The sequence below is a fragment of the Panthera tigris genome, chromosome B1, assembly GCF_018350195.1.
Source record: "Panthera tigris isolate Pti1 chromosome B1, P.tigris_Pti1_mat1.1, whole genome shotgun sequence".
Lineage (NCBI taxonomy): Eukaryota > Metazoa > Chordata > Mammalia > Carnivora > Felidae > Panthera > Panthera tigris.
Window position 1 is genome coordinate 146,738,135 of NC_056663.1, and position 18,602 is coordinate 146,756,736.

General features: G+C 39.1%; 1 protein-coding gene across 1 annotated transcript in view; it reads right to left on the reverse strand.

Moving 5' to 3' along the window:
- Positions 1-18,602, reverse strand: part of SLC4A4 (solute carrier family 4 member 4) — a 356,758-nt gene that overhangs the window by 15,940 nt on the left and 322,216 nt on the right. The window contains exons 19-20 of the mRNA XM_042984402.1: positions 7,742-7,920; positions 6,505-6,577 (exon numbers count right to left, since the gene is read on the reverse strand). Coding sequence (XP_042840336.1) covers positions 6,505-6,577; positions 7,742-7,920 — 252 coding nt within the window. The remainder of the gene's footprint in view (positions 1-6,504; positions 6,578-7,741; positions 7,921-18,602) is intronic.

An 18,602-nucleotide genomic window follows, 5' to 3' on the forward strand; every position in this document is an offset into this window, starting at 1 on the left:
GAAAGAAAGGTAGAAGGGGAAAAGAGAAGTATAGTTCTTTTACAGTTGGGCAACTAGTTAGAAATCCTGCAGTAGTTACTTTTTAATCTGGGTGAAGTGTTTTTTGTGGCTTGAAAGAAAGTAATCACAAAGGTGATATTGAGCCTTATCTCCACCCCTCCCCTAAGTTTAGCCAAATATTTTCTCTATTACAGTTCTAGCACCAGAGTGGTGGAAAGTTGTGCTATGGTGTTGGGGTCCATTCTCTCTGAATTTATGATAGATTTCACCAAATCTACCATAAAATAAAATCAGAAGGTACCATTAACTCAGAATGGGGTATGGGTAGGATAACAGCCTTACATATGATGATGGGTTTTTTTTTGTCCCCCCTCCCCCCAAGAAACAGACTCCCTCTCTCTCTCTTTCTTTTCAGAGAGCGAAAGAGTGAACAAGTTGAGGAGAGGGGCAGAGGGAGAGAAGGAATCTCAAGAAGGCTCCATGCTGATGTGGGCCTCAGTCCCACAACTCTGGGATCATGACCTGCGATGAAATCAAGAGTTGGACGCTCAACCAACTGAGCCACCCAGGTGCCCCATGATGATGCTTTTTAAAAAAAAATTCTTTGGTGAAAAGGAAATAGCACATATAAGGAAGGCTATTGATTCAATTTTGGGGTCATCTTTAATGTGATACAGATGTCTTACAAAATTGACCATTTTCTTTAAGATAGTGCAGTGTGTCTTAATAAAAATCTTTCAGTTTGGAAATCTTGATGAAACCTGACAGAATTACTGGGTTAGAGGATTTTGGTGTTTTGTTTTGTTTTGTTTTGTTTTGGATTTGGTTCATGAGTCATATCAAAAAGTCAATCCTTAAAAATGCATCAAAACAGAAATTTCCCAAAGGAAGAAAAAAAAGAATGTTTTAAAAAGATGTGATCCCATTTTAAGTTAAACTAGTATAATATACATAGCAGTAGCAGGTAGACATTTTTATATAGCAAGACAGGAGAAATAAAAACTCAAAAGACACAAGAAATACTAGATTCACAGGCACTTCAAGAAATGCCAAGTGATAAAATTATGCAAACAAAATTATACAAATGTACCCAGAAAACCAAAAGGCTTAATTGTAAATAAATATTATAATGCCTTTAATAAACATTAAAAATGAAAAAGTTAAATGCTTGATCCTACAACCAGATAGAAAAATTAAATTGAAGTCAATGAAGATTCCACATACTCAGACTACATCCCCAAATTTTTAAAATTCTAGTGAATGTAGTTGCACTCTTTTTTACTTAGCCCTCTCTTTGATTTTCTGATAGTGTTAGAATATTCCCATAAGAAAAAAATGTGAAAGGGTAAATTTAATAAGAAAGGTAGATGGTAGTGGGTTGTCCACAGTACAGAATTCAGTAGAGGAGTGAAGCCTCCCAGCAGAATAATAGTCATTTTGTATGTGTATGTGTGTATGTGTGTGTATGTGTAAAACTTAGAATGAGGTACTGATTGAGAACATGAAAGCATAGACGTTAGACAGACCTGGGTTCCAATTCTGGCTCTACCCATTGTGGAACTCAGAGAAAACTGTCCCCTTCTATTTCCAGTATTCTCATCTATACAGTGGTTATGATAAAGATTACATAATACCTAGTTCAGGTCCTGGCTCATAACAGACACCCAAGAAATGATAAATGTGGTATTGATGTCATTATTTGCATCAGAACCATCACTAGCAACTGCCCAGCCTAGCCCCCTCTGGTCCTCTGTAGTGGGGGTAGGGCAGCAGCATAGGCCAGAAGGATGGCTGCAAAGGTCAGACTTGAAGCCTCGGTTTTATATAAGCTCTGCAATGTTGTTCTTTCAACTATAGTGACTGTCTTCAGGAATACGTTATGAAAATAACATCCTAATGCCCTTCAGCTTTAAAAATCTGGGACCATAAGGAAGGTGCCGCCTTGCAATCTGGTCCCTAGTCATTGAAGAAGCCATGGAGTGACTTATGATGAAGTTTGTGAAAATGTCACATTTCTCTCTACATAAGAGAACTGGAAATTGGATCAAAGAAGCTGGGGAAGATCAACTCATGGGAAATGAAAGTAAATGAGTTCTCTGAGGGCAATACCATTTTATTTTAAAAGGCAATAAACCATGATGGTTATGAGATCAGGCTTTGGAGTCAGAACTGCCTGAGTTCAAATCTTGGCTCTACCATTTAAGAACCTTGTGACTTGGCAAGTTATTTATATATATTTTTTTATCTGTAAGATGGATGCAATTATATGTACATTTTTCATAGGTTTTATTGGAGAACTAAATAAAAAAAAAAAATCAGTGCAGAGCTCTTGGTCCAGTGCCAACCTCAGTAAATGTAAGCGGCTATTACCACCATCATCTTCCTCGTCCTCACTATCCCCTCTCCTCGTTTCCCTGTTACTGAGCACAATGTGTGGCATATTGTAGGAGCTCGACAAATGCTTGCCAGATACAAATTAAACGCTAGCCTCTACATTTTAGAACCCTAAACAAATCTCAAAGACAAATTTTGGCTACGCCTCATGTTAAAAATGAACTAATTCAAGCAAAGGCAACAGAAGTAGCAGTGAACTTTACTTGATCTTTATTTCTTTAAGCTTGCCAAAAGAATGAGAAAAGAAAGCTCTAGGAACTGTCTTTCATCTTTTTTTGCTGCTCTGTGGTCTCCCCCAGTTTCCCCATACAGAACACTAGCTTAACAGGCAGTGTTTCTGCTGCAGAGACACAGATCTAAACTGTTTAACCGGTCTGGGAAGCCAGTTCTTCCTGCTTCCCCACAGTTCTGTACTGAATCGGTGGTGGGATTTGAGGCACGTATGACTGCAGCTAGCTAAGGTCACGGGGTATCCTCATGAACTTAAAGCTAATACGCTATGATTCCTTACACTCTTCCATGTAAAAAGACAGACTTCAGCAAAGAGATCAAGACAGAGGTCACAAATTTCATGTTCAAAGTAAGCCTGCATAAGTAGGCTCAGGCAACAACTACCCACCCTGCTTAATGCAGGGAGAAAATTACTTACATCATCTGAGGCCGCTAAGCCTGTGGGGATGCAGGGAACTGAGCAGGGAAGGTGTTGAGCCATGTCATTTTAAAAAGCGAAAGCCACATATTTTTTCTTGATCCTGTTCATTTGATCTGCCTTTCAAAGGCAGACTCTTAAGTAAAACCATTCTCTAAAGTTGTCACTTGTTCCTTTAAAACACACATTAGTCAAATGGTGGAGGAGAAAGGTTCCCTCCTCCAAAGTAACCGCTGATACCCCTTTCTGTGTGAATTCTGAGGTTAATGGTTAATCCTGACTTTTACTTAGTCATAACTTAGGTTCTAGTTAAACTGTACCCTCAACATCCGCTTGTTCTTGTATTGACTTTTCACATGAGCTACCAACAATTCTGTAGTGGATGCTTATAACCCACCAAATTTCAACGGTAAGAAGGGCACATGATCTGAAATCAGCTGATGTGATTCCTGAAGTAAAAAATAGTTCTACTTACTGAAGTTAAGGAATCACAATTGTCAATGCTGGACTGCTTTATTCTTGTTCGTTTCAAATTGAGGTTACCCACAATATGTTGGAAACTGTATTAACAAAATAATTTCATTTCCCACATTTTGGGCAAAACCTTGCCTAATAAAAATGTTCGCTAAACTACCTTTCTTGCTGATTCCTACAATGACTCTTTGCATGGACTCCGGGAGTTGCCAGGTGGGAATAGCCATAATTATGAACATTAGCAGCTGAACAAGGGTGAGCTTAAGGAAGGTCAAAAGGAACTCATGCTCATTGATCCCTTGTACCTCTCTTTCTCCTTTCTCCGCATTCTAATCTGCTCCTGCAGATACTAAGATGCTTTGCATATCAGGGCAAAAAGATTCATCGTAAAATAAAGAACAAAAGGGCTTTCAGCTTTAACTCCTCTGCAGCCATATTTGGGTGCAGGGTTAGAAAATAGTCAGGAAGAGGCGTTGTTGAAAATGTCTTGCATCTCTTCCTAAAAATAGCAATTTATACAGTATCTGTTCTCTGTGTCCCTTTGGGATCGTACATGATTACTCAGCTGACAGATTCTCCAGGATTAAAGCCCATTTGCTGTAATAAAAAAAAAAAGCCTTTAAACACATCTGACTTTTTGAGTTAGGATTTTATACTGTATTAATGAAAAGAAATGATATAAAAAGAAAAGAAAAAATGGGTGGGGACTGACAGGTACATTTGAACTGATGGAAAGATTTCTATTTATCCTCTACTAGTAACTAAGAGACCCTATTAAAAAAGAAAAATCTGCAGTTGTGTTGTGTAAGTCCACCGTTAGGAAACCCAGGGGCAAATTCATTCTTAGTAGATCCTCCCACAACATGAGATCACAATTGCCTGCAATGACCTCTCTAAAAATGGATCTGTCCAAAAAGAGGTTCCATTGCCTCTGTGGTAAAAAGCTGTCATTACACTTTCCACCAGTTGATGTGCTGGTAGCTAAGGGGCAACAATGGAACAAAAAGCCTTTTGGTAGTGGATTTGATGCTGTGAAACTCACAACTTCAAACCAACCCCACAACTTGGTTTGCACTGGCAAAAGTGGTAATAGATTTCTCTCTGTCCCTGTAGAATGTAAGACCTGTACTCTCTTTTTTTTTTAAGTCTATTATTTTGAAAGAGAGAGAGAGAGAGAACACACACGAGTTGGAGATGGGGCAGAGAGAAAGGAAGAGAGAGAGAATACCAAGCAGACTGAATTGTCAGCGCAGAGCCCAATGCAGGGATTGAACTCACAAACCATGAGATCATGACCTGAGACAGTATCAAGAGTTGAACTTAACCGACTGAGCCACCCAGCACCCTGACCTGTAGAGTCCTCCATATGTAACCAGAAACAACTTTGAGGTTATTTTTTATTTTACTTTCCCATGTGTTATGTGAAATATATATTCCTTCATGATTCTAGTCAGAAATCAGTTAAATCAGTTAGCTGACATTGTGGAAACCAAGGACAAGAGATGAATATTTATATCTTTTAACTACTTACCAAGTATTTTGTACATAAGGTATGCATTAATCTAAATACCCTGAGGGCAAAGCTGGTCTAAGCTATAGGTTAAGAAATTATAGTTCCACTTTCCTTAAATTCATCTCAATGGCAACTGACTTATAAATGTGTCAACTTGAGAGAAAAGGAGGGCTTTTGCCTTTTGGTCTCTATACTTCTATATTGTTTGAATTATCTATAAGAATGTACTGCTCCATAACTTGTGTAATTAAACAAGCATTTAAAAAATCTTAAAAATTAGAATTGTTTAAAAATAAACACAAAATGCGGGCACGTGGGTGGCTCAGTCAGTCAAGCGCCTGACTTCAGCTCGATCATGACCTTGCGATTTGTGAGTTCAAGCCCTGCATCAGGCTCTGTGCCGATGGTGCAGAGCCTGCTTGAGGTTCTCTCTCTCTTTCTCTCTCTCTTTGTCTGCCCCTCCCCACTTGCATGTGCGCTCTCTCTCTCTCTCTCTTTCTCTCTCTCTCTCTCTCTCTCTCTCTCTCAATAAATGAATAAACTTCAAAAAAAATAAACAAAAATTTTCAGAGAAAAATCTGGAAGGATATATCAACAGTGGTTGTTTATAGCTTCTAGGTATATAGGTAATTTGCATGCTTTGTACTGTGATGCAAAGCCTAAAGTAAAAATTATCAATAATTAGCCACTATTGTTAATAGAAAAAAAAAAGAATAAAATGCTTACATCACACACACACACACACACACACACACACACACACACACACAAATGGAAGCTTCATGACAGCTACACCTTCTCTTTTCACCCTATTTCTTTTAAATAGGTTTTCCCATATAGCTCATATTCATCTATTTTTGTAGATATTCACCCCATCAGTCAAACCTATATATTTGATTCCTAACTTTCTAAATAATCTACCATATCATTTTTCTTCTTTAAAAGTTCATTTCTAAAGTTTTCTAGTCATAAATCATAATTTTACTCTATTCTCCTAGGCAATAATTAAATACTGTCAGCAATAATTAAGAATAGGAGAAAAGTTACAAAATGATAATTCATGTTATCCAGGAGTCTAGTCTGTGTGCATATGGGGGGACTGGAGGCAGGATTTAGGAACAAGTAGATGGAAAGTGATGGGAAGAAAGGATATAAGGAGAGCAAGAAACATAGTGAGGAGGGGAGATCAGTTAGATTGACCTGTATGGAACTGCCATTTACATAGGTCAAAAAGCTTGGGTATTGGTAACTTAATACAGTTCAACCAAATAACTACAATAATAATAATAATAATAATAATAATAATAATAATAATAGAAGGAGTGAGAAGAACATCAAAATAAGTTTTTAAAGTCCTCATTCTACCTGACCTCTGCTTCAGTGTGTCACAGAACTGATGAGAATCTTGCAGATGAGGAATTCTACTCTACACATATCCAATTATCTGGAAGAGGCAAGTATTTCACATATTTACCTTCAAGATGGGAGCCATAAAGACTGACAGACCAGTCAGAATAAACACGAGGGTTCCAGTGACTCTTTGTTCTCTGAAACCAAATCAAAAGATTACCAATTGACTTCTTGTTTTCATAAACATGCTCTTGTCTTTTCACCTTCAAAAAAGACTGCACGATGAACAAACCAATGTTTGACTAAAACAGCAAAGGTGTTGATATCTTATATAAATGAATATCTCAAGTACAGCATATAAGCTCAACAGAACTACAAAATTTTCTTCTAACTATTGTATAATGTGATTTGAATTCATCAAGAGAAAAGTGATTCTTCTAAATCCTTTGCTTCTTTTACAATAAATATATAAAAAAAAAAAAAAGTCACTTGCTCCTGGTCCATCAATTACTGGCCTCTTTGAAGCCCTTATTTTTTTAAACAACTTGTACTGTTGTGTAATTACACCTTCTTTCATGGGAGACAGATATCACATTGTCCTACATTCTAATTAACAAACAGCTCAGGGAAATTTCATAAGTGCAATAAATCCCATCAGTCTAATTTCCAAATCTACAACACAAGAGTACTTTTTAACAAATAGGATTCCCATCCAACACCCCTTCCCCCAGCCCCCAGGAAAGAATCACCCACTGTTGTGGCGTGGGAAACAATGGCTCTGTCCTGTGAGCTATTCACCCAAGCAGTTAGGAGCAGGGTTTGCTGCAAAAAGTATTCAACACAGGATAAAGGTCTTATACAAGCCCTTCCTGGCTACCCAAACTTAACAGCTGGAGGTCAAGGTTTCTCAGTGCTTATGGAGACAGAAGATGAACTGGAAAATCAGAGTTCCTTTCCCTTAACAGAATCTTAAAAATCATAAGCAGACCCATGAGTTTTGAGGCGTCTCAACAGAGCTGAAAAGTTAGAGTTTGACCTTTAAAAAGGATTGTAATAGAGTACGTACCACAGCACCAAAATGAGCTGCATGTTCAAGAAAATGGATGGGTTGTTTGCAGTTTACGTTGGGTCGTTTAGCCTTTCATTAATCAAAGGAAATATATGTAACGTAAGAAGTGAACTCGAAAAATTATGGAAGACTTTCTTTCTAATGGAAATTTAGTCTTTTCTGGAACAGCAAGTACAGGAATAAGTTAATCATCACCAGCCTTTTCTCCTCCAGTTTTGCTCATTCCCTTTGAATGACATATAGATGTGGCATGGTAAGTTTTGTATAGCTATTTTCCTCTGACTTAACATACCTTACTCCTAGAAACTTTGGTTGTTCTCCAGGTGCAGAAGTCTCGGTCTCCATCTTCAAACTGTCAATGTGAGCAATGGAAATGACAGTTGCAGCCACATACCACGGAAGAGCCATGAAAGAGCACACCACCATGAGGATGGCCACCCAGAAGAGATCCAGGTGATATCCAGCTCCTTTCTGTAGAAAGAGGTAACAAAACCACATGGAGAAGATGCTCGTGCTTCTATCTCATCCTATTTCCAGATGGGAATTAAGATTACCAAATAACCCCAACTCTCTTCGCTTGCTAAAAATATCTACCTCAGGGTGAGCTCCCCAAGGAAGGCGACTTTATCTTCCTCACATTACGCACCCCCCCCCCCACAATTAAACACAAAGCTGCCACAAGACACCTCCTCTAACTTTACTGCGGTCACAGCTTACTTATCATTTGCTTATTGCTAATTATCCTCTCTGTGTCCAATTTTGTAATTAGAAAATTGGAGCTATATATCTACCTTGAAGAGTTACTGGAACCATTCAGTGAAGTAACAGAGGCAAAGCATCTTACAGAAACTTAAAAGATAGTAGTTCTAGCATAGTAGGAGTTCAAAAAATGGTGATGGTGTGGTGGTGGCAGTGGTTGTTGTTATTAACATAAGCACAACAGGCACCTTAAAGGCTGGTACTAATCCTTCTGTTTTTGACCATTTAGCAATATGCTGTTCATTTAGACAGTATTCAGAATATGAGGACCAAAGATCTAAAAGCAAACTTGAGAAGGTATGTATGACTATTTCTCACCTTTCATGGTATATGAAAATAATTGTTTAATAACCTATGAACCATTATCATTAAGGTAACGAATACCGCCTTAATCAGAATAGGCTGATTTCAAACACTGCCCAATGGTCATGATAACATTTACTGACTGGAAGAGCAGACGATGTAACAAAAGGTCTAGCTCTTTTACCCATTAACTAAATATTGTTAAATGTGTCCACAGTGTTATTCTGCGGTTATATTTCTCTGCTCTATTTATGAAGAAATCAAATGCCTAATACCCCTATGGAGGCTGAGAAAATAGAGCAGTCCATTTTCACAGCATGGAAGCAGCAGCACCAAGGGCCAGAGTACGACCAGTCTGAGGGAACGGAGATGCTGGATTTACAAAATGAGAATGTGATTTATACCAGGAACCTGATGACTGTTATCATTCAGATCCTGTTACAGTTAGTCAGAACACTGCTCTCCTCTCACCGAAAAGCCAAGATTTCACCCCTGGCTTGCAAATATGGTCCAATCATGTTCTCAAAGAACTCACCACAGGCAAGGGTAGCTGACACAAGAAAGAAGAACATATATTGACTTAGCCCAGGTTAAGACTATGAACAAAGTGTCCTTGGGAGACAAAGGTTAATATATACTCATAAAGCCAATTCATTTCGGTACAAATGGTTTGAAAGCATATGGTTTGAATTGGGAGTGAGATAAGGTAGGGGAAAGGAGAGCAAAGGGTGGGGATGAGCTAAAATAAACCTGTTCAACAATAACTAATGAGGTGAGGATCATAATACATCTGGGTCTCAGTCATTCCATTCCTTGAAGAAATACTGACTACCAACTTATTTATAGGCACAGTTCTACGTGTTAATGGAATATCTGTGAATGAAACAGACAAAAGCTCCCATATTCGAGGTGCTTCTGTTCTGAGACAACAATAAACAACATAAACTGACAGTATCTTAAAAAGTACTAAGTACTAAGTAGAACTATGAGACTTTGTACACTGAGCAGGATGGTACTCCACTGGAGGTTTTTACATGGAGGAATGACATGACTTGCTTATGTTCTAAACACTATGGCTGCTGGGTTAGGACAGACTAAAGAAAGTCAAGGAAAGTAAGACCAGGTAGGAGTTGACTATCATAATCCATGCAAGAAATTGTGATGGCCAGAGCCAGAGTGGTAGGAGTCAAGATGGCAGGAAGTTTTGGAATTCTGGCTATACTTTAAGGTGGAATCTATAGGATTTGTTCACTCCTGCTTGTGGATGTGTCTTATGACATAACTATAGACCATTCATGATCTGGCCTCTGTTCACGTCTGCAGCCTCATCTTTCACTTCTCCCCAGGTATAGGCCTGGCTCCTATACCATGGCCACTTTCAACCATATGCAATTCCTTCAATATGTCTTACGTACTAATGCATTTGTGTCTTTGCCCATATAGCACCCTTTCCCTGGAAAAACCCCTATTCTTCCTTCTTCTTACCTTGAAGCAGTCCTACTCATCCTTAAGACTTCAACCAGCTTTTAACTTTTTATAGTTTTCCTGCCTTAGCCCAGGTGAGATGGGTAAGTCTAGTTAGGTTAGATTTCCTCCTCTGTGTTCCCTTCATTTTATGCTTTCCTTTACCACAGCGCTCCTCACACTGTTTTGAAATTATGTGTGTATTTAGCTGTCTTTGGCATTAGACTGCAAGAAACAGGAAGACCTGGACTATGTCTATTCTCTCTATCCTGAATACCTAAGTAGAGTTCATGATGCATAGTCAATTCTCAATTAATATTTACCAAAAAATGAATGACAAATAGGATGTATACATTCTTCTGAATGGCAACTATAGACTCTTAATTAGTCATAGCAAAACAATTAAAACATTATTTGTTAATTGGCAGGAATGTGAATCACCTGGGCAGAGAGGGGAGGGGAGGTGGACAACAGCTGGAAATATTACATAGTTTCAAGCCCTATTTAGACTAAATCACTCAAAACCATATTAGAGGTACCAACATGGTAATTAACAGAGAGGATCCCCAAATCTTGGCATCAAGGAAACTGTAATAACCTAAGGCTAGATTAATGGGTCAAAAGAGTAGTTGTTGCAGACAAAGTCACATAGGCTACCATGAGCCAATGCTATGCTTTCGTGCTCTATTTGAAAAAAAACAAAAGTTTGAATTAGATGTCCTGGAGACTAACAAAAAGGGACCACATAATACCAAAGAGGGTGAAATGGGGATTGTAGACAGTAGAATGAATACAAAGGAAGCTATGCAAAACCACCAAAATAAATAAAAGTTCTGGGAGAAAACAATTATAGATAATAATTACTGTGTGCCTTGACATAATTATCCTCAAAAAGTCTTCCTTTCCCTCAACCATGCTGAGAGTTCTTGATACTCTTAAGAGAAAGGGAAAATAATCAACATGACCTGAAGGCCCTGCCAGGTCTGCCTCTGTGTGGTTCCTTCTCCATCCTCAACCCTCCCACTCTCACTGTAGCCTCACTGGATTATGTCAGGCCTTCATTCTTGTCAGTCTACTTTCTCTTGTAAGGCCTATGCATACAAAGCGATTCCTGTGCTTGAATAGAATACTCTTCCCACCCAGCCTCACTTAGCTAATTCCTACTAATGCTTGAACCTCAGTGTAAGAGCCACCACAGTTCCTAAAGGGGGCCACACCCTCTCTTGTAGACTCTTAAAGCCATCACCTCTCCTTCACAGCACTAGCCACATTTGCATTGTCACATTTTGCATGATCATTTGAATAATACCTATCATCCTCATGGACCAGAAGCTCTGTGAGGACAGGGACCACGTGTGTTTTTGTTGACGACCACTGAAACCCCAGAATCTGGTGCAGTGCCCATCATAGAGTAAACACGCTAGATAAACGTTTGTTGGATAAATGAATGAATGTTAATTAATTCATTCAATGACACTATGCTAGATCCTGGAAGTAAAATCACAGATAATATACGATTTTTGCCCTCAAGTGGTTTACAATGTAGTGCTAGAGCTGAACAAATCAAGAGGTATTTGCAATATTACAATGTTCTATAGTTGGAGTGAGCTTGGAGTGTTATGGGAGCATCCAGAAAGGGTACTAAGCCCAAAGTCAAAGACATTTTGCATAGGAGGTGGTATTTAAGCTGGGTCCTAAAATGTGAGCCATAATCAGCTGTGGCAAGATATGGGGAAGCAGGAGAAAAAACTAAACAAATAAGCTGCCATTTTGAGAAAATGAAATAGATTTGGTGCAGAGGAGGAGATGGGAGAGGTAAGAAATAAGGCTACAGAAGTTAAAAACGTTGATGTTTTGCTAACACTTTGGAATTCTTATCATAAGAGCAGTGTGAAACCATTAGAAGTTTTTAAGCAGGCAAGTGATATGATCAGATTTCTGTTTAGAAGGATGGCTCTCTTGTTTTGTAGAGGACATACTGGAAGTGGTCAAGATTGGAGGCAGAGATACAGACATGACAGCACAGTCCAGGTCCGAGATGACACAGGTCCAACTAAAGTAATAGGACAGGTGGGAGAGATTTTAAGGAGACAGAGATCAAAGAGGAAAAAGCAATGTATTCTGCCAAATTTTAATGTTCGAGGCTTACAATGTCTAGCCAGTACAGCGTCTTACATACAGTAAACACTGGAGACATAACTGTTGACCAGAATGCTAAAAGCTATGCTAAAAAATTCATGGTGCCCCAACTATTGGCATAAAGACCCAGAACCCAAATGGTTCTGTTAGAGAAGTTGTTCCTGCAAAACAAACCTATCCATGTGACAACAAGCCAATTCTAAGATGTCTTTTTTAGCCAAAGGTATCTGAATAACTAGATTTGAATGGAATGAAAATAATATAAAAATACTGGAACTTTTTAAATGTTTATTTATTTATTTTGAGAGTGAGAGCAGGGGAAGGGCAGAGAGAGAGGGAGAGAGAGAGAGATTCCTAAGCAGGCTCCATGCTGCCAGTGCAGAGCCTGACACGGGGCTCCATCACATGAGCCATGAGATCATGGCCTGAGCCTAAATCAAGAGCCAGACACTTAACCGACTGAGCCACCCAGGCACCCCTCAAATATTGGAGCTTTTAGTAGAAGTAGTACTGTAAGAAATATAGAAAACTTTTAATAGAAATAGTACTGTACAAAATATACAAATGTTTCAAAAATAGCATGTGAATTGTTCTTACCCCTTGCCTTTTGCAGATTTTCATAATCTCCTACTTGGATTATACAGAGGCCTCCTAACCACTCCTCTCTGGCACCTCTCCCATCCATCCTTAATGCTGCTAGAGACAGTGTTTAAGTGCGGTGCTGGTGCCATTCATCCAGGCTGGAATGTTGAGGGAGCAGGGAAGGTCAGTAGCAGATGAGCGAGTCAGATAGGACAGATTATCAGCCACGACAGGCACCTGGCTCCCCATGCTGAGGCTTTGCATCTGATACGATGATGGGAGCCCTCAAAGAGTCCTGATCATCATACCTTAAACGCGCCTTGCACATTCTGCAACACTTTTCAAACTGGTACTCTAAGTCTTGCTATTTGGTTAAATCCGTTCTCTCTTCAAGGTCCAGCTCAAATTCTCCTGCTTCCCTCTCATCACTCAGCAATCCTTGGTCCTCGATGCCACTCCCGCCATAGAAGTCCCTGCTTCACTCCTGTCCCTCACAAACCATTCCCCTCATAGAGAGACTCCTGTCCCTCACAACCCACGCTCCTCTTTAAAATTTCAATTATTATACCGTACTTCCCTGCTCAAAACTCTCCAGTGGCTTCCTGTTTCCACTTAAAATAAAACATAGTAAAATCATCTATAAGGTTCTATATCAGTGTTTCTTCCCGGAATGATTTTACCCCCCAGGGAACACTTGTCAATGTCTAGAAACATTTTTGTTTGTCACAACTTAGGAGGAAAGGGTGAAACTGGCATCTAGTGGATGCCAGTACACAGCACAGCCATCACCTTTGAGAACCTTTGCTCTACATGATCTGTTCCTACTCCCTTTGGCCTCATCATGAATCACTAATTCCCCCATGTTCCAGTCACACTGGTCTGTTACCCATTCTTCAACATACTAAGGTTCTTTCTACCCTGGGGCCTTTGCATTTGCTCATATCTTTGCTTGGAAAACTGTTATTTAATAAGCATTCATGGGGTGCCTGGGTAAAGTCGGTTAAGCATCCACCTCTTGATTTCAGCTCAGGTCATGAGCTCATGGGTTGTGAGATCGAGCCCTGCATTGGGCTCTGCACTGATAGTGTGGAGCCTGCTTGGGATTCTCCCTCTGCCCCCCTCTCTGCCCCTCTCCTGTTCATGCTCTCTCTTTCAAAATAAATAAACATTAAAAAAACATTCATTAACGCCTATACTATGTTAGGGCTTGTGTTAGATAAAATAATAAGTACAATAGAACATGTGCCCTTAAGGGGTTTATAGATTATTAGTTGAAGCCAGATGTGGAGGCATATAATTTATTGTATGTGTAAGATACAAGGCACAAAGAAAGGCAAGTCAATCCCAACCTTGGTGGTGGAGATAAGTGGCGAATAGGAAAAATCCACTAAACTCCTTCAGGGCAGAGACCATAAATTAGAACAATTCTTATCTTCAACATCGAACACAAATGTTCCATACATAGCAAGGACTCAAAAAATGCTCAAAAGGCTAAGTATGCCATTTAAAGTTTAAAAAAGTCCTGTCTTGGAGCACTTGGGTGGCTCAGTCAGTTAAGCATTCGACCCTGGCTCAGGTAATGATCTCACATTTCGTTAGTTGGAGCCCCGCATCAGGCTCTGTGATGACAGCTTAGAGCCTGGAGCCTGCTTCAGATTCTGTGTCTTCTTCTCTCTCTGCCCCTGTCCTGCTCGCTCTCTCTCTCTCTCTCTCTCAAAAATAAACATTAAAAAATTTTTTTAAAATAAAAAAGTCCTGTCTTCGTGAATATAAATCCAAAGGATGTTCTACTTTCTAAAACTAGAGATTATTTTAAGTAGCGGGGTAGGAAGTGAAACTTTACTTCTTTTTGATATCATATATACTTTGCTAATACAGAACAAAGGTCATTTAGGAATAATCCACAGAAATCAAAATCTAGGGGAGAAAAAGACTAGTCTGACCGTCTGGTAAATAAGATGATAATAAAGGATCAGGAGCAGTATGCACATGCACAGACACAGAATAAACATCCATGCTAGGAGGCCCCCATAATCCAGACAATAAGCTGGTTTATGGGGCCACCAAGAATCATGACTTAGTTCCTCCCCCTAAGAAGCTCACAATCAGATGAGGGGACTCAGATTTGTACACAAATTACAAAGCACTCTAGACAGAGATTCAGAGAGGTTTAAAAAGGACACCCCAAGTACAGAGGATAAACTAGAGGATAAACTGTTTAACAATTTCTGAGTGAACACACAGAAACTTCTTGCAATGATGACATCTAAAAACAGGGCTTTGAATAATACGAGCACTCACTATGAGAACCAGAGATAGGTTGGCATGTTTTCAGCTATCAGCTGTCTCACACAGTGCAACAACTCTGAGAACCATGTGGCCCAAGATAACCACATTCTTCAATATGTACTTACTGAGCCTACCATATGGAAATCATTGTGACGGGCCACATGAGAGCTGGAGAGAGGACTAAAACATGCCCTTGCCTTGAAAACATTTGGTCCAGAAAAGGGAGAAGGTAATTATACAACACAACTCCCATTCAAGATATTATGTGACCGGTGCCACAGAGTAACACACATACAGTAAGGGCAAAAACAAGAGCAACAGAAATTACATTAGGAGTGAAAGCTACACTGACAAGTTTATATCTGGAGGATTTTAAAAGATGGGAAGGATTTTGGTAAGTGGCAATCACTGAGGAATAGAGAGAAGAGCTGGAACAACTGGCAGAAGATGCTGCCAGATTTGAGGAGAAACCAATAACCCATTTGATCTGAGCATAGTATGGGGAGAGCATCATTCTAAATTTAGGCTGAGAACATATCACAGAGAGACTTAAATCCGAGGCTAATGGGATGCTAAAGGCAAATGGAATTTCTTCAAGGGGCAAATGTCCAGAAGGCCAAGGTTGTAAAGGATTAGAAAGATAGGACTGACATATAAGAACAATACTTTTAAAAAATTACTGCTTTTGAAATGAAGCAAGGGAAACTGATTATTAACTCATGGCTAAATAGTTAGAATAGTCTAGACATGAAATGAAAGGACTGGATCTAAGGTTATGATAACAGGAATAGAAAGGAAAAATAAAACAGGGAAAATCTTGGAGTTATCCAAGAAAACAACCTCAAATTTAGGGTTTTATCATAGGGGGTACCAGAAAATTTACTGATCTACCAACTTATCTCTATTTCTAGATACCTATCCTACATTATTTCTGCTTCCCACACACTTAAAATCATTTTCCTTGTGAGAAGTATCCCTTGCTTTGCAGTCTAAAGCTCAGACTTTTTTCCTGCCTCTGCAGTGACTCAGGAAATAACCTTGGAGAAGTCATGACCTTGCTGAACCTGGTTTGCTTTTGAGTGCTCTGCAGGGATAATGTGGGACATAACTAACCAAAATGATGGCCAAGAAAAGCCAAGTGCCTTGGCGTTCCTACATCAATACAGAGCTGTTCAGCAGAGTGGAAAGGTGGATCCCATCCCAACAGAGCAGTCAGCCAGCCAGGGCCACTTGACATTGAGCCAAAGCAAATGCCACCCAAAAACATGCTGCTTTTAGTATTATAATGCCTCCATCCCTCTCATTTTTTCAGGTTTCTTTTCACTCAATTTCATAGCACTCAAGGCCCTTTAATTTTAGGTAGGATCTCCAATTTCCCACATTCCACAGGCACATTTCCTAACAAAATGTAAACAAAACAATATCCAGAGTGAAAAGTCTTTCATCCATGATGTCTCTCCACTGGTATCATTAGATTTGTGTCAAAAGACTGGCACTTCCTCTGTAACTACTGTCGTTCAAAGAAGTGATTTCAAATAACTGATTCCTAAAGTGATGAAAACTTATTTTTTATATACTCAATTCCTGTTTTAAGAGGTAAAATCTAATATGTCTTGATATTCCAATGTTTTCTACAGGGAACATGATAATTTTTTAAATTCTATATTTTATCAGGGGCATCTGGCTGGCTCAGTTGGTGGAACACGCAACTCTTGATCTTAGGGTTGTAAATTTGAGCCCCACGTTGGGTGTGGAGATTACTTAAAAATAAAATCTTTAAAAAGTTCTATCCTATTAATCCTAAATTTGCTAAACTTGAAATTCTGAATTTTACTAAAAGGAAAACTTAATGAGCAAAAGTGAATAGGCATTTACCTCCAAAAACACATAGCAAATCTTGCCAACTATATATCAAAATTAAGAATGTGCTTCCTAACTTTTTTCAGAATAAAATATATTAGTTATCATCCATTTCTATCCTTTAAAACTAAATCAACACTGAAACTGCTCCTAGTAGAAGACATCTAAAAATGCTCACAAAATACAGAAAATATCTTTTAGAAATCATCCTTATCTGCCAGAAAGTAAAAGAAACATTTGCAGACAAAAAAACAATGGCAACAAGAAAGAGTAAATCTACAAGGTTAGTAAACACTGGAGGCTTGGGCCCACCCTGAGAGACTATGTCAAATCCTGGGGCTTTCAGGCCTGGATTCAGAATGACCATCTGAACTCTGGTCTGGAAGACCAACTCCCAAGATCTTGGGGAAAGTCTACAAATGAAAGACATCCCCTGAAATAAAATTAGGATGCTCTAAATACAGCATACTCAGTTGGTCACCTAGGAAATAAAATACCCTACAGAGAAAGACACTAGGGATATATATGCCTTTCTTGGCCATCCTACTAGATATAAAGCCATAAGAAAAAAAAAGAATCTTGAAAGATATTTCTAACTATAAACCTGTAATGACGTTTGAAGCTGGAATTCACATTACTTGTATGGTCTAGAAACTCTTAAGCCAAAAACACAGAGTAAAGTGGTCCTGGCCTTCTATGAATGTCTTGCCACCCTACCCTCAAAAACATACAAAAAGATATAGATATAAAAGGTCAAAACTATACTGCATCAAGCTTCTGAATCCAATGACCAATTATTTTATTCTTTTTTTTAAAAGTTTACTTATTTGGGGGTGGGGGGAGGTATGCAGAGAGAGAGAGAGAGAGAGAGAGAGAGAGAATCCCAAGCAGGCTCCATGCTGGCAGCACGGAGCCTGACATGGGGCTTGATCTCACAAACCATGAGATCATGACCTGAGCCCAAATCAGGAGTTGAACGCTTAACCAACTGAGCCACCCAGGTACTCCCCAATGACCAATTTAAAAGAAATACAGAAGAAAAAGCACACACTAAATGACAAAACAGGGAAGTAAGCACCATGATCTAGACTAAGGCAAATTCTGCAGTACAAATGTGGCAGATATTATTTTCTGAAAATGACTGGAAAAATATGCTCCTATCCTGCATATTTTTCTACAATGTAAAATTGCTATCCCTCCAACAAACAATGAAGCTCTTCCTTATCCCATTAAATGAACTAGTTTAACCAATAAACTATAGCAAAATAAAAAATAAAGCTATGCCAGTTGTGGGTGTAGCCATGAAATGGCCTTGCATCTTCCACTCATAATTCTTGGAAGTCACCTTCCATGTACCAAGTACATAACAAGATAGCCATGCTGCAAGAAGCCTAACCCACACAGAAAGGCTCTGAAGGATGATAGGCCATGTGGAGAAAGAGAAGACAGAGAAACAGACAGACAGACACACCAAGGAACATCAAGGTACTAGGCATGTGAGACATGTGAGTGAGTGAAGAATCCATCCTGGACAATCAACACAGCCAACCCTTCAGATGTCACTAACTGCAAAGGCAGGAGAGACCTCAAGCAAGGACACAAGACTGGACATGAGTCAATAATTGCTAGAACTGGGTGATAAACCTCTGGAGTTATACCATCTGTCTACTTTTATATATGTTTAAAACTTTCTATAATAAAATATGTTTTATGGGAATAAATAAAAGTAAAGAGAGTTCCTGGGTTGGTTGGACTCT